Below are 14,751 nucleotides of genomic sequence, written 5' to 3' on the forward strand. Positions count from 1 at the left end.
TGTGTGTCAGTGTGTGTGTGTGCCTCTTCTTTTGGGGACATGACCACATGATGACAATTCTTGAGCTGTATTTTCGGACAAAATTAGATTTTACATGAAGAGCTTAGCGAGCCAGACATTTAATGAGGTCAATCTGAGGGGTTTTGGTGTAGCCCATGCATCAATTGCATCGACGTACAAATACACACACAGCTGTTTAGTAATGGAGAAGTGAGAGGTTGATGAGTTCAGCAGATCTGTCGGCATTTAGCATTCTCCTTGAGTGAAGAGGAAGTTTGTCCTTCAGTCACAGGACAAGCAATGCCTAGCAAGTGAATTCTCAGGAACAGGTTTATAAAGAACGCTGTAAGAACAGGACATGTGGCCTTTGGAGCAGGTTTACCTCCTTTAATAGTAATAATTTCATTTAGGAGAATCCTTTATTTGTGTAATAGAATCTACAGTGGTGTAAAATCTTATTTGCAAAGGGCCGCTGTGGCTGCACGTTGAGATGAGATTGGATACCACCGATCCACAAAGACCAACAAATGGCTTACTATTGTCTGTTTAAAGGGAGGTTTACGAGACTTTACGGATACATCACTGTCATATTATGGATCATGTATACCGAGCGTGACAGCAGATTTTTCAAATGCCCATGGAATACCGAGGATTTAAGTGCAGTCTGTTGTTTGCTGAGGCAACATTTGATCAACAAATTAGGGGTCAGTTTTAATAAAACACTGAAAGTCTTCATCCTTTCATATGCTGATGTGATTTATATATCAGCTCAAGATGGAGTCTGAGAGATCCATCTGCACTTTGCTGGCTCTTCCAGTATTTTCATACTGACACAGATGCACATGGGGTTCAGAGATGCCTTTACTTAAATGATGACAATGATTTAAGACCTGTGTCCTATAGGCTTCAGGGGGAAAAAACTGGCCACTAGCAGGCCATAAATAAAGAATATGCAGGGTGGACGTGGCGCACAAAAAAGATGGAAATGTCATTATTTCATGAAGTTTCAGAACTCTCCACTCCTCTCTGCCTAATAGCATTGGAAGAATAGAGGACTTTCTGAGCCTGACGTATTCTGATTCTTAGAACCCTGTGTTTGTCCTTTTATAAGAACCTGTGCAGATTCCAAAAACAGAATGTTTCCGTAATGGAAAAAAGCTTCCAAGAAGAACAGTTTAAGGAAGCTAAGAATTATTCATTATTTAATAAACCCTTGAAGAACCTTATTTTCTCTGGTTAATGATTAGTGGCACATTACAGTGCTCTCAGATTTGTAGATCTCTGGGATCTTGTAGATCTTATCCTCTTGGAATATACTGCTTTCATTGTGGATTCATTTCTTTAGATTTTTAATAGTGTTCTATTATTTTAATTTGTAAACGGTTCCCTTTAAGATACTTTATAAGGGATTACATGCGGTCTAGTGGCTGTATTGTAATTTCCCATTAGAGAACTGTTTAGTGGATAGGGTTATTGTATTGAACACATATTTTTTTGCCTACCAGTAGGTGGTGGCATTATGTTTTCGGGGTTGACTGTCTGTCCGAACATGGAAGATGCTCATTAGTGCAATATCACAAGAAGAGGTGATAGAATGTTGGTATGATTTATGTTAAATTATTACTGTAACCAGCAGATGAACTAATTAGACTGGCATTCAGGGTCAAGGTCACAGCATGGTTTATAGCCCGAAATAGTTTTTCTTTAATTGCTTCCTTCCTGATTGAAATATATTTTAAAGGATTTTGAGGCATGCAGATTAGACCTGCTGGTGGCAGAAGTATCCCTGTAGACATCATTGCTTATTATTATGTCACAATTATATTCTGAACAAAAACCACTAGATACACTGGCCCTTTTTAGAAAAGTGCATGATTATGCCTGTAAATATCTTTTCTGTTATCTGACCTCTAAAAGCACAATTTAAAAATTATACAGATCAAGACACAGACTCATTTATTAATTGCTGTGGAAGTCTGTTAGATCCACTAAATCACCATTGAACCACAAACTCAGCTGTTAACCCTTTAAGACTCTTGACAGTGTAAAATAACAAAGTAGCATTATTAGCCATTACCAAAGCACCAAAATATATATATATATTGTGATGGCTAGACGACTGGATCAGAACATCTCTAAAACTGCAGCTCTTGTGGGGTGTTCCCAGTCTGCAGTGGTCAGTATCTATTAAAATTGGTCCAAGGAAAGAACAGTGGTGAACCAGCGACAGGGTCATGGACAGACGAGCTACAGTTGCTCAGAGTGTTGAAGAAGTTAATGCTGGTTCTGATAGAAAGGTGTCAGAATGCACAGTGCATGACAGGTCAGGGCTGAAGGGGGACCAACACAAAATTAAGCAGGTGGTCATAATGTTATGCCTGATCAGTGTCATGAATTTATAATTGTATGTTTACTTGTATGTCTACTGGGAACAAAGATAATCATGGGTAAGTGTTTGGCTGTAATGTGAACGAGCAGGTTCGTAGTCACGTCTGTCTGTGTTTTGTTTCCGAACACAAACTAATGGGTGCTTTGGGGAGTGACAGATAAAATTCCTGTGGCACTCTGAAATGCCACTTTCGGCTCGCTTTTATGATTTCCTTTTTGTTATGTGTTCAGACGCAGGCATGTTTGTGTATTTGATTTCGCCCTCAGTCCTGATTGTTCTCCTGCCATCTGGAGTGAATGAGTCTCAGCTGTGCTGCAGGAACTCTTAATCTCAGTCCTTAATCCTGATACAGTATGACAGCACTTGCCAAAAAGCTGCAGGCGATCAGAAAACACAGTATGATCTGGGAATATACTTTAACCCTAATTGACCTTAACCTTGTTTCACATGCTGGTATACTGTAAAGGTCTCTTTTTTTGGCACTTTTTTAGTAAAGTATCTATCTGGTGTTTGACCAGTAAACATTTATTTATTTATTTATTTATTTATTTATTTATTTATTTATTTATTTATTTATTTATTTCAGGTAAAGCCTGGTACTTGTATGCCCTGCAAGTTGGACATTCATGTAGACATTAATTTATGTGGTGTTTGGGCATTTTTGCCAATAATTTGTCATTATGCAAATCATTTCTCAAAATTTGTTGCTTTAGAAATTATTTGTAATTGCAATATATCGTACTTACATATAAAATAACACGTACAGGAGATGTAGGCTACTTTACTTTACTTTTGTGGTTAAGGTATTAGACTACTGATCCGAAGGATGTGAGTTTGAATCCCAGGTCCACCAAGCTACCACAGCTGGGCCCTTGAACAACCCTCACTGTCTGCCAAATGCTGTAAATATGAAGTTATTCATTCACTGTGTCCTGTTAAGAAAAGTGCCCGAGGTTTTAAAGGGTTAACTGAGGGTTATCCAGCACACATCCCCTATGCTTAGAGTGTACTTTAAGAAAGTGTAGTTCATAGTTTTATCCGTTCCCGAAACAGGTAATGCCACCGATTAATGTCATCTGTGCAAAAATAAATAAATGAATAAATAATAAATAAGTATTTATAAATATTAATAATAAATAAATATTTTTTTCAATCTAAAGGAATGAGACAACCAGTTATATTTGGTGTCATATTTAGTTATTTATTACATTTTAGAGTTAACTCATCTAGCTGACATTTTTATCCAAAGCACCTTGCAATATTTTTCATTCCATTGTCTGTAGCGCTTATCCGATCTATACTCGGGTCACAGGGAGCCTCAGGTGTCATCGGGCATCAAGGCAGGATACACCCTGGACGGAGTGCCAACCCATCACAGGGCACACACACACTACGGGCAATTTAGACACTCCAATCAGCCTAGAAGCATGTCTTTGGACTGTGGGAGGAAACCGGAGCACCCGGAGGAAACCCACCAAGCACAGGGAGAACATGCAAACTCCACACACATAGTGAGCAGGAGCAAGACTCGAACCCAGGACACTGGAGGTGTGAGGTGAACGTGCTAACCACTACAATATATACAGATATATTTAAGATACAGCTGAGCAGTTGAAGGTTAAAGCCTTAACTACTGCTGCCCTCGACACAACTGTGTCATATATCTGCACTACATCCTGGATCTTTGGGTCTAGTACTTGTTGTCTCCACTTCATTGGTTTGCTCATGATGGTGATGTTGAGCATTCCTGACAGCTAACAGTGAAACACTGTCTCCTTATTTTTAATTTTTTTTCCCCCTGCTAATGAATGCCATTCTGACAGTACTGGCAGTGTCCTGCTGTGACGTCTTCTCACGGTAATAACGAAAACAGCATCAATCTACAAATTAGCACTAAGCACTCGCTAATTCCTGTGTTTCACTGCATCCATATTAACGTGTTTCAGGCTGAACTTTACCGTAAAAAAAAAAAATTAGTAACGCACAGTATCGTGAAATAAAGTGCTAGAGTAATCTTTTTTCGGCTGATAAACGAGCACTGATTGCACTAAAGCAGTGAATTGTGTATTACAATTACAGGATGACTTAAAAACCTCTCGTGTTTTGTGTTCCTATCGCTATCTGGGCTCTCTCTCATCCTCCAGAAAGTGATAAATGACTGCATTACTCTTGTGCAGTGTACAGATGGGAAAAGTATGCATACGTGCACCTGTGTATTACTTTCTTTAAACGCTTATCTACGAATTTCATCCGGCACTGCTCACCCGATCTATCTATTCATCTTCCTCTCTTGCCATTACCTTCTCACCTCTACGGTGACAGAGATCACACCACAGTCTGTGCTTTGCCTGAGGTGACATTATTGCTGATTCTCTATCTGATCTGGTTTTTACCCAGAGATACATGACATGTAACTTTGTTTTGTTCATTCTGACTTACGGAAAATGTCATCTCTTTCGAAGACACCGGTGGAATTTGCAGTATCCAGCACTGCGAAACTCACAAACACGCATCTAAGTGTGCCTAAAAGTATGAAATAAATATTTGACTAGTATAGAGCTGTACCTGTTACACTCTCACATACAGACTAGTAGCAAGTATGCCTTAGTATGCTCGCCTTGTTGAGTCACATGTGCGAGAGGGCATGTTGTGTGTGTATGTATGTGAGAGAGTGTGTGTGTGTGTACATAGCAGATTGTCCTTCTGCAGGGGAGCAGAGCATTGATTTCTAGCCCAAAGTCTAATCACATAAATCTAACAAGACTTAAGATGCCAGGCTTATTAACCAGACGCGCTGCTTCAGGATTAATGAGCCACTTCTTTCACTTATGCACACGCTAGCAAACCCCCCCCCACACACACACACACCTTCACACACATGCAATCTTAAACACCTGCCAGTCAGGCAGACGAGATTACATTACATACACAGATTTAGGATTTGATAGTTAATATGTTTGAGCTGGACTTGAGAATGTTTTGTCTTCCAGAAACAAGAGAGGATCGTACGAAGAGGCTGTTCAGACATTACACTGTGGGCTCCTATGACAACTTTACCTCCTACAGGTAGGTTTATAGCGGTCTCTCTCTGTGTGTGTGTGTGTGTGAACAGTGTGTAAAATGCATCTGAGCATGATAAGTGACAGCAGTAATATCTGAGCTATAAGTTTCTGTAGTCTGTGTTAAAGCCTCTTCTGCCATCTAGAGGCTGAAGAAGGGTATTGCAACAGTTCATTCTGCTCCTTAGAGACATCGCTTGTATTTATAGTAACATTATTACATGTATTATAGCCATTCAGTGTATTTTATCAGTGGCACGTTTCTTGTGTTAACGATGGCTACTACTGTAAGAATTACTTTACTTAATTTGCAAAGAAGGAATATGAAATTCGTCACAGAGTATTTACAGACACAAACATAAGAGACCATTCTGTACCATTTAAACACAGGACAGAAGAAGTGATTTTGACTGGGATGAGGATATGAGACAGGGATGGAGTGATTTAGGCAGCGATGTGGAGAGAGAGAGAGAAAGAGAGAGAGAGAGAGAGAGGGAGGATTAATGACTGGAGTTTCTCTGTCAGACTGCACATCTCCACTTCATCCATCTTCCCTCACTCAGTCAGCATGACAACAGCAAACACCAAACAGCAAACAAGCTTGCTTGCGGGCTGAGCTTAAAGAGTACAGCTCGCTCCTCAGTGCCACTCACATGCTTTGAGCACTCAATCGCAGTGACATGACTTTTTATTGATTAGCTTAGCCCATCACAAAGGCTCCAACTGCTTTTAGACATCTCTTAATTGACCTAAGCTCGGCTGCCACTTTAACTAGAATGCAGAAAGATTCTCTAGGGTCCTAACGCCCGGTGGGGGCTGGACTGGGTCAGTGGTAGAATGCCGTAATTAACTGGTAAAATGACAGATAAAGAGCACAAGTGATAGTTATTCAATATTTCAACCGGATCTATATCTGCATCTGTGATGTGTTGCACAAAATGTATTATTTAAGTGAGGCTATCTTGTGTAAAAGGAAAAACAATCAAATGTTTGTCAGTATGAGATGAGGAAACTGAAGACCATTAATCCTATTTCTAGACTAATTTCAGGCTTAACAATTTCTTATTCTAGTCACACACTTGTGCTAGTCTCTAGAAATGAATGTTTGAAATAAGCTAAATAACGCTATTCCGACTAAGGCAAGCATGGGATGAATAAAAAGATCAAGAAATTTTATTTTTGTTTAAAAACAGTCTAATAAGTTGATTTTGCCTATTGCAGTAGTTGACAGCTCTGTGTGTAGGGGATTGGTGTGTGTTTGTGTAGCTGTTTGCACAGTGAGTTAGTGAAGAGTTTGAAAATCAATACCAATGTGGACATTGTGGATATCTTCCAACGTACATCAGATATTCATACATTAGGTCAATGGAATCGAAACAAACTCCTAGTGGACAAAATGAATCAGAACTTGTTTTCAATATGAAAAGGGACCAAAAAAAAAGTATAAAACACTAATAGTTTTCCTTTCTGTGTGGATCAGAGCACCGGTAACATTCGAGGTTATATTCAGGCTAGCTCTCTGCTCAGTCTGCTCTGTTGATGAATTTTGTGATTTTGGAAACACCCTCTTGTGGACAAATGGATAAAAGCAGCATATGTTTAGAAAGTATAATAAAACAGATACCATTGATCAGCCGTAGAAATCAAGGTAGGAGAGATGTGAGTGAAAGCCTGTGTTTAGTTGTAGGTGTTCTGTAGCTAGCAAGAAATATGTAACCCTAATCCATCATCCTTCACAGATATTGGACTGGGCCAATGGGACCAATGCCCAGGGACCACTCGTTGCAACGGGTGTTAGAGGCCTGAGACCTCAGAATAATCTACTGAGAATTTATACACTTATAAAGACAGTTAGATGGCCCCAATTTCCCAATTGACGTGGGTATAACTTGAAATAAATGAAGAAATATTGTCTGTCCCTGGCCCCTCGAGCCCATACAGTGCCCGCCTGAAGCCCACATGGCCCTGGAATCCATCCAGTAGCTCAAGAACCATCTTCTGCAAATATAATGCATATATATTTCCCTGAATATGAGCTAATATAATAAATAATGGAACAATTCTAAACTACTTCAATCCTCCTTAACCATTCAGGGGGTCTAGGGAGAAGAATGGCTATTATCTGTATTGCAGTGTTATAAGAATAATCATATGCTAACTGGTCATCCATTAGCTTTAATTCCTGATGTACTGATTGTTGGGTGGAACTAAAATTTTCCAGAGTCATGTGTTAATAATCATTTCTTTTTATTTGACCCCATAAGACATTCAATAATCTTAAATTGTATACAGGACTGCCTCTAGTCTGTCCATTTTGGTGAGTGGAAGTCAAGGTAAACTGCAGCTTGTCTCAGCATGTGAGCCTTATCTAGACTCCTGTAATGCATTAGCCTCACTCTTGTTACCCTGAGGCACTAATGCAATGGAATGATCTGTAATTGATCTAATTGATTCTTCACTGCCCAATTATGTTCTTGTCATTTCTAATGCATCAGTGATGAACACCCCAGAGAGAGAGAGAGAGAGAGAGAGTATTATTATTATAATTCTGTATGACAAAGATAGTAGTCAGGTTGTGATCAGTGCAACACCTTACTCAGCAGTATTCTGTGCCATGACTCGCAGACACGGCATTAAGGCTTCATCAGTTCTCTCAGTTTTTCAGAACAGTAGAGGCTTCGGAGGTATATTTACAGTAGGCTGTCCATCAAATAAGGGGGTGAGGTCGTATAAAGGAAAGCACTCTATTCATACAGTATTTTATTTCATTAATAGCCAGTCATGAAGAACATGGGCTGCATGGTTACATGTTTTTTTTCTTACCAATTTCTTTCTAAGGACAAACTGGAGAAAACAGGACTTCCATAACATGGCTATAATTAGATGATACATAATTCTACATTTTATTCCTACTTTATTGAAGAAGAGTCTGTATAGAACAGACAGTTGTACATTCATACGCATACAGTTAATAATGCAGGATAATAGATGGTGCATTGTAAATGGGTTATTTGTGTGATGCATGTTTGTACAGTGAGTCTACACTCATCTGAGTGAGTGATCTAAAAACAGACCTGCCTCGGCTGTGTGCACTAATGCGTCCAGCTCTAGTCATCTCTGTACAACCAGACAGATGGCTGCTGATGGAGTAGAAGAGGGGTGGGCTCTCTGCATATGTCTGCGGGTTTTTATCCAACCAAATGTCCCTGTAATGATAGGAATACATGGCTGGATAGTTGGCTTTTGGCTGGTCCTCATATATCTGTTTTACCAGAAGTAGCTTTTATTTAAATAGCTAAGGTTAAGGCTGAAGGACCATTTAGCCACTGTAATGCACAAGGCAATGAATGTACCACAGAAATGTGTGTGTGTGTGTATTAGAGGGAGAAACAAAACTCTGATACCGAACTGTAAGGCAACTTCAGTGGAAAGAAGGATTTGACAGGGGTGACTGCCCTTACATTTCAACTCTTGTTTTTAATAGTATAAAAAGGATGATATTAGCATTTTGTCCAATCTCTTAATGGGCTAATGGAGCATGCTGTGAAGTAGTGCTGTGGGTCTAAAAGTTACCACTTGGCCATTTTTTTTTCATTGTATTGTCTTCATCCCTAACACAGCATTTATCCTGATTGGCTTATCAGCAGAAGAGCGGGAGGGGTGCTTTTCTTCCTAAAATTTGGACTTGACTTTACCTGGGGTTCTGCTGTGCAATAATGCTGCTGGGTTGTGATCTAAATGCCGTCCTCTCTCCTCGCCAGTGATTACATCATTGAGGAGAAAGATGCCATGCTGCAGAAGAAAGAGAACGAAGGTTTTGGTTTTGTCCTGCGGGGAGCGAAAGGTAAGCATGACCAGAATTTACACTTATCAATAAATCGTCAGGTTGCTTCTGGGCTGAACGATGTTTTGATTCATGACAGTAAAGGAGCAATACATCAACACTACAATCACACTTACAGCACTGTAATATGTTGCTGCTTATCACTAAGGGCTGCTTGTTGATTGATGTTGAGTATGCAGCATGTATAGCCACATCTAAAAATGGTTCAGATGTGTCCAGAAGTCTTAGAAGTCTTATGCTGATGCTTCAGTTCTTCTGGTTGACCAAATGAATGGCAGAAATTTGCCTATAAGTCAGGTAATGTAGATGTCAGTGTGGAGGTCCTTCTCTAACTTTTACTCCCAAAGGAATGATGGCATATGATGGATTGGGGTCATATTCAGGTTGATTTGCCATGACCCTCAATTGAACAAGCAGTTTCAGTTTCAGACACGCCAGCGATCGATCACATGATGTATTATTTTTATTATTTGCATACAACTATCAGAACCTTGCATTTACATTGGCTGTCTCTACCTTTGTGTGTATGGAGGTATTTTATCACTCCAGTGGAAAATCAACAGCTTTAAAAATGAGAATATCCTTATTCGGTTATCGCTGTTGCTGAGACAGCGTTTGCCGAAATACAATTTCCTTCCCAATTTCCCATACATGAGTTAACAGATGCTGGTAATTGGCTGGTGTTGCTCTGATTGGCAGTGTAGAGACAGAGCCATCCCTTCCATTCACAGCAAATTTTGCTCTCTAGCCTCCTGGCCACACATGGCTTTGACACAGAAGTCTTTTCTGTTGCACCACTCGGGAATCTCCATAGAGTTTCACAATCACCTCACCCCCTTAAAAAAAGATGGTGGGAAACTCAGATGCCCTCTTCCTGTACAGGTTTCTAAAAGCTACCAGAATCTATAGCAGTAACAAGAGTTGTGGCAGTAAATAATTGGACACTGACATTTTGACTTCACAGTAAATCTGCTGGAGTACAGAGGTGAACTCATGAACCTTGTCACTGTCCACTCTGAATGTATACTGTGTATTACAGTATATGATTTTGCTGGTAACATGTCGCTACAAATAAAGCTATAGTTACTTGATTAGAGGAAAAGTGGTGAGTTTACAGAAAACAGCAACAGATTTCTTTACACTTTCATAAGGTGACATTCGGATAGGAAGACTCTGAGACTCGAGAGACCTGATTCCCACCGGAGGAAGAGAGAAAAATAACTGCTATTCCTCCCACAAGACGGCACTCTACAGGAGCACACAAGACAGGAGTGACTTTATTTAGCTAGGAGGAAAAGCAGAATAACATTTCCAACACTGAATTTACGTTGTATTCTTGATCATAAACATGTTTTAAAACTTGGTTTTTAGGCAAATACACACATTATCAAGTTAGAAATATATATATATATATATATATATATATATATATATATATATATATATATATATATATGTGGCATCCAGGTGCTGTATAACAGTATATACACTACCAGTCAAAAGTTTGGACACATCTTCTAATTCCATGGTCTTTCCTGATGTTTATTTCTTTCTACATTGTAAAACAATGCTGAAGGCGGCCGAAATACACAATAATGTCCTTTGAACAGTTGATATTGAGATATGTCTGCTACTGATGCTCTGTAAAGCCTTCATAACGCCTCTAATCTGAGGTGCTGTTAATTGGTGATTTCTGAGGCTGGTAACTCTAAATGAACTTCTCCTCTGCAGCAGAGGTCAGTTTTGGTCTTGTAGTAAAGAAAATCTTTCTCATGTTAAGTCTATAAATAACTCAAATAAAGATATAAATATGTTAATGGCAGATTTCTGCATTGAATTAGTTATTTATTAGGGATTTGTTAGGCTGTGCAATACAAACATTTTATATAAATAATAATAAATAATATCTCTAGCCCTTCTTGATGAACACTGAGGAGAGAATGCACAAGAATGTTGTCTGTGAAAGAGGGTTAATGATCCTAGAAATACTCTGAACGTTTGATGTGAACATTAACTGAAGCTATCCACCAGCATCTGCATGATTGTATGCATTGCAATGTTCTGATATGATTAGCTGAATGTTCCTACTAAAGTGGACAGTGAGTGTAGATCAGTCAGTGCTGCAGTATTACACAAAGGCTTTTGCACTACAAGACATGGATAGTCACACTGTGTCTCTATAAAAGGTCTTATTATAAATCAGGCTTGGGCAAGGAGCCATCTGCAGAGGATTTTAGAGATAATGCAGACTGAACCTGAAAGGGTAGCACAATCCACCACTCAGGCACAAGGCCACTAACACACACTTTGACTTATAAACATGCATAAATGTTAAAAATGTGAAGTTCGCCTGCGGGGCACCATGTGAGGCACTGCAGTAGTCATACTTCTTAGAATATAACCACCAACAGCGACTGAGAGTGGATGTGTGTGTACATGCGTGTGCCCCGTCTTTGTTGGTGGCATCATCATGGGTAGGTGGTATGAGTTCCCAGTGCCATCTGTTACACACATGGTGTCATGTTTTCCATTCTTTCGCTCTCTCTCGCTGTTTCTTTTCTGTCAACTAACCATTGCCTCAGACTGCCCCATCTTAATTATACTCAACACATGCTGAATGAGCCTCAGCAATGCCCCAAACATCAAGACCATTGCTATAGCAACGTGATCGTGATGTGTGTGTCTGTGTGTGTATACTACAGATTCCCTAAGGCTGCTGCAACTCAACTAGCATTAAATATCTTCTGTATATGTGTGTGTGTGTGTGTGTGTGTGTGTGTAGCGGAGACACCCATTGAAGAGTTTACCCCCACTCCTGCCTTCCCTGCATTGCAATACCTGGAGTCTGTTGACGTGGAAGGAGTGGCATGGAGGGCGGGGCTACGGACAGGTGACTTCCTCATTGAGGTAAGGGTTTGATTAAAATTCATTAACTCTCCTCATGAATGCATCATGCATGAGCTAATAGAAGTATTTGGAGGTGGAGAAGTTACATCCAAGCTTGAAAGCATTCATCTGTGTTTTGCAGGTGAACGGAGTGAACGTAGTGAAGGTGGGCCATAAGCAAGTGGTGTCCCTTATACGGCAAGGCGGGAGCAATCTGCTGATGAAAGTGGTGTCGGTGACGCGCAAACCAGAAACTGAGGACGTGGTCAGAAAAAAGGGTGAGACTCACTAATGCTGTACGTGTTCATGTGCCGTTTGTGTATTGTGTGTTAGCGTAGGTACGTACGTTCAGGTGGAAACTTTATATGGCAGCTACAATTTGTAACACCTAAATCACTACAGTTTACTCTGTATCAGGAATGCTCTATAAGGAATGCTCAAGACTTGAGTTTACTGCTGGTTGCCATGGTTTCCCTGACAGCACACAGCTAATCTAGTGAACGTCTTCACATGCAAGAGGACAGATGTATGCAGCAACACACTATAAATTACTCAGTAATTTATACAGTATTATCCCTGTGTCTCATAATAGGCAATGTTCAAAAATAAATGATCATTCTTGTAATATATAGTACTGTTGCAATTAATAGGCTATGATCCAACAACACGCTCTGACACTGGCGAGTTACACAAATCCATTTTTGCCCTCAGAAAGAGAAAAAATTACAGTAAGCTTGTTTGGGCTGGATATTAAGCTAAATAGCTGTTTAACAACAGAACACTGTCACCAGTTTAAAAAAAAATACAGACCTCATCCATATTATTACAGTATATACACCGATCAGGCATAACATTATGTCCACCTGCCTAATATTGTGTTGGTCCCCCTTTTTGCTGCCAAAACAGCCCTGACCCGTCATGCACTGTGTATTCTGACACCTTTCTATCAGAACCAGCATTAACTTCTTCAGCAATTTGAGCAACAGTAGCTTGTCTGCTGGATCGGATCACACGGTCCAGCTTTCGCTCCCCATGTTCATCAATGAGCCTTGACCGCCCATGACCCTGTCGCCGGGTCACCACTGTTCCTTCCTTGGACCACTTTTGATAGATACTGACCACTGCAGACCGGGAACATCCCATAAGAGCTGCAGTTTTGGAGATGCTCTGATCTAGTGGTCTAGCCATCACAATTTGGACCCTTGTCAAACTCGCTCAAATCCTTACACTTGTCCATTTTTCCTGCTTCTAACACATCAACTTTGAGGACAAAATGTTCACTTGCTGCCTAATATATCCCACCCACTAACAGGTGCCATGATGAGGAGATCATCAGTGTTATTCACTTCACCTCTCAGTGCTCATAATGTTATGCCTGATCGGTGTATATTCTTAAAGTAAATCATTATTTGTTCATTATTACTATTGCCAATTTGGTTCAGTCTTTTATATTTGTATCTATTTAGCTTTTCTAACATTGCAAGGCTCCATACCCCTGGACGTTCGCCAAGTTATATGTGTACAAACAAGCTACCAATGAAAACATCAGGAAACATGCAGGGGAGACATTAAAGCAATTATGATTTTTAGCTAACTAGGAGATTTCCTTCTTATCCTTATATGCATAAATGTTGATCTGGGAGTATTTATACCATTTATTAATTAAGATCATTTATTGACCATTATTTTGAGCATGATAACAAGAGCAGTAAATCAAAATTGAAGACCTAATCTTGCACCGTTAATCACCTGTCCTTATATGCAATAATTCATTCATTTTTAAAGCGATAAAAAAAATTATTTTCACCTTAATTCGATTTCAACTCAATATTGTATAATGAAATATTCTCTTTTTCACTGCCATTTGTACCAGTGTCACTTCACTGCTAATTTGCATACAATTATATCATGCTTTACTGCATCACTCAGCCCAGCTCTCGATTAAAGTAGCTGACTTCCGGCCGCTTTGTTACATGATGTGTGTAACTGCCAGTGTGTGAGAAGGGTCAGTTGATCCTTTGAATAAAAGTGTGATTTAGTGATTGTATAGGCCCTGCTGATGCGTAGGAGAGTCGGTGTGGGTGAGGCCACTCTTGTGCTGCTTAGGACAAAGAAGAAGCCTGTCGCTGTAGAGTTAGCATAATGGTTGACAAAAGACAGATAGGAAGCAACTCTATTGAGGACTATAGTACTTGCATCACACAGAGGGACAGGACGGAGGAGTGACAGTGTTGCCTAACAAGTGTCATGTTCAAAGATAGATTTGAATTGATGAGTGATGAGGTCTTTTCTCTTGTAGCAACCAACATGACTCAGCAGGCCTCATCCATATGTATACACACACTGTTACTGCCACCGAGTTTTATTACCATCACCCCCACCTCTTTTCTTTTTTCATAGACCCTATAAAGTCCTGTTGAGGTAGTGCACTGTGTGTCGACTTTAATGTGATTTCATATAGTGAAAAAGAAAATGTGCCATTATGGTTTGATCATTCAAAATGAGATGCTGTAGTGGTTTTGTGTCCTCCCGCCACTGATGGGACTGTATCTACACAATAATCTATTCTGTAT

General features: G+C 39.8%; 1 protein-coding gene across 11 annotated transcripts in view; it reads left to right on the forward strand.

The window, feature by feature from the left end:
* The window catches only part of shank3a (SH3 and multiple ankyrin repeat domains 3a), a 253,618-nt gene that overhangs the window by 225,012 nt on the left and 13,855 nt on the right, over positions 1–14,751 (forward strand). For all 11 annotated transcript variants that reach the window (XR_009204503.1, XM_058388450.1, XM_058388454.1 and 8 more), the window contains 4 exons: positions 5,380–5,455; positions 9,210–9,292; positions 12,075–12,199; positions 12,321–12,456. Coding sequence is in view for 10 of the 11 variants with exons in the window: in XM_058388450.1 (XP_058244433.1) it covers positions 5,380–5,455; positions 9,210–9,292; positions 12,075–12,199; positions 12,321–12,456 (420 nt within the window). In the remaining variant the exon portion in view is untranslated. The remainder of the gene's footprint in view (positions 1–5,379; positions 5,456–9,209; positions 9,293–12,074; positions 12,200–12,320; positions 12,457–14,751) is intronic.

The sequence above is a fragment of the Hemibagrus wyckioides genome, linkage group LG04 (genome assembly GCF_019097595.1).
Source record: "Hemibagrus wyckioides isolate EC202008001 linkage group LG04, SWU_Hwy_1.0, whole genome shotgun sequence".
NCBI lineage: Eukaryota > Metazoa > Chordata > Actinopteri > Siluriformes > Bagridae > Hemibagrus > Hemibagrus wyckioides.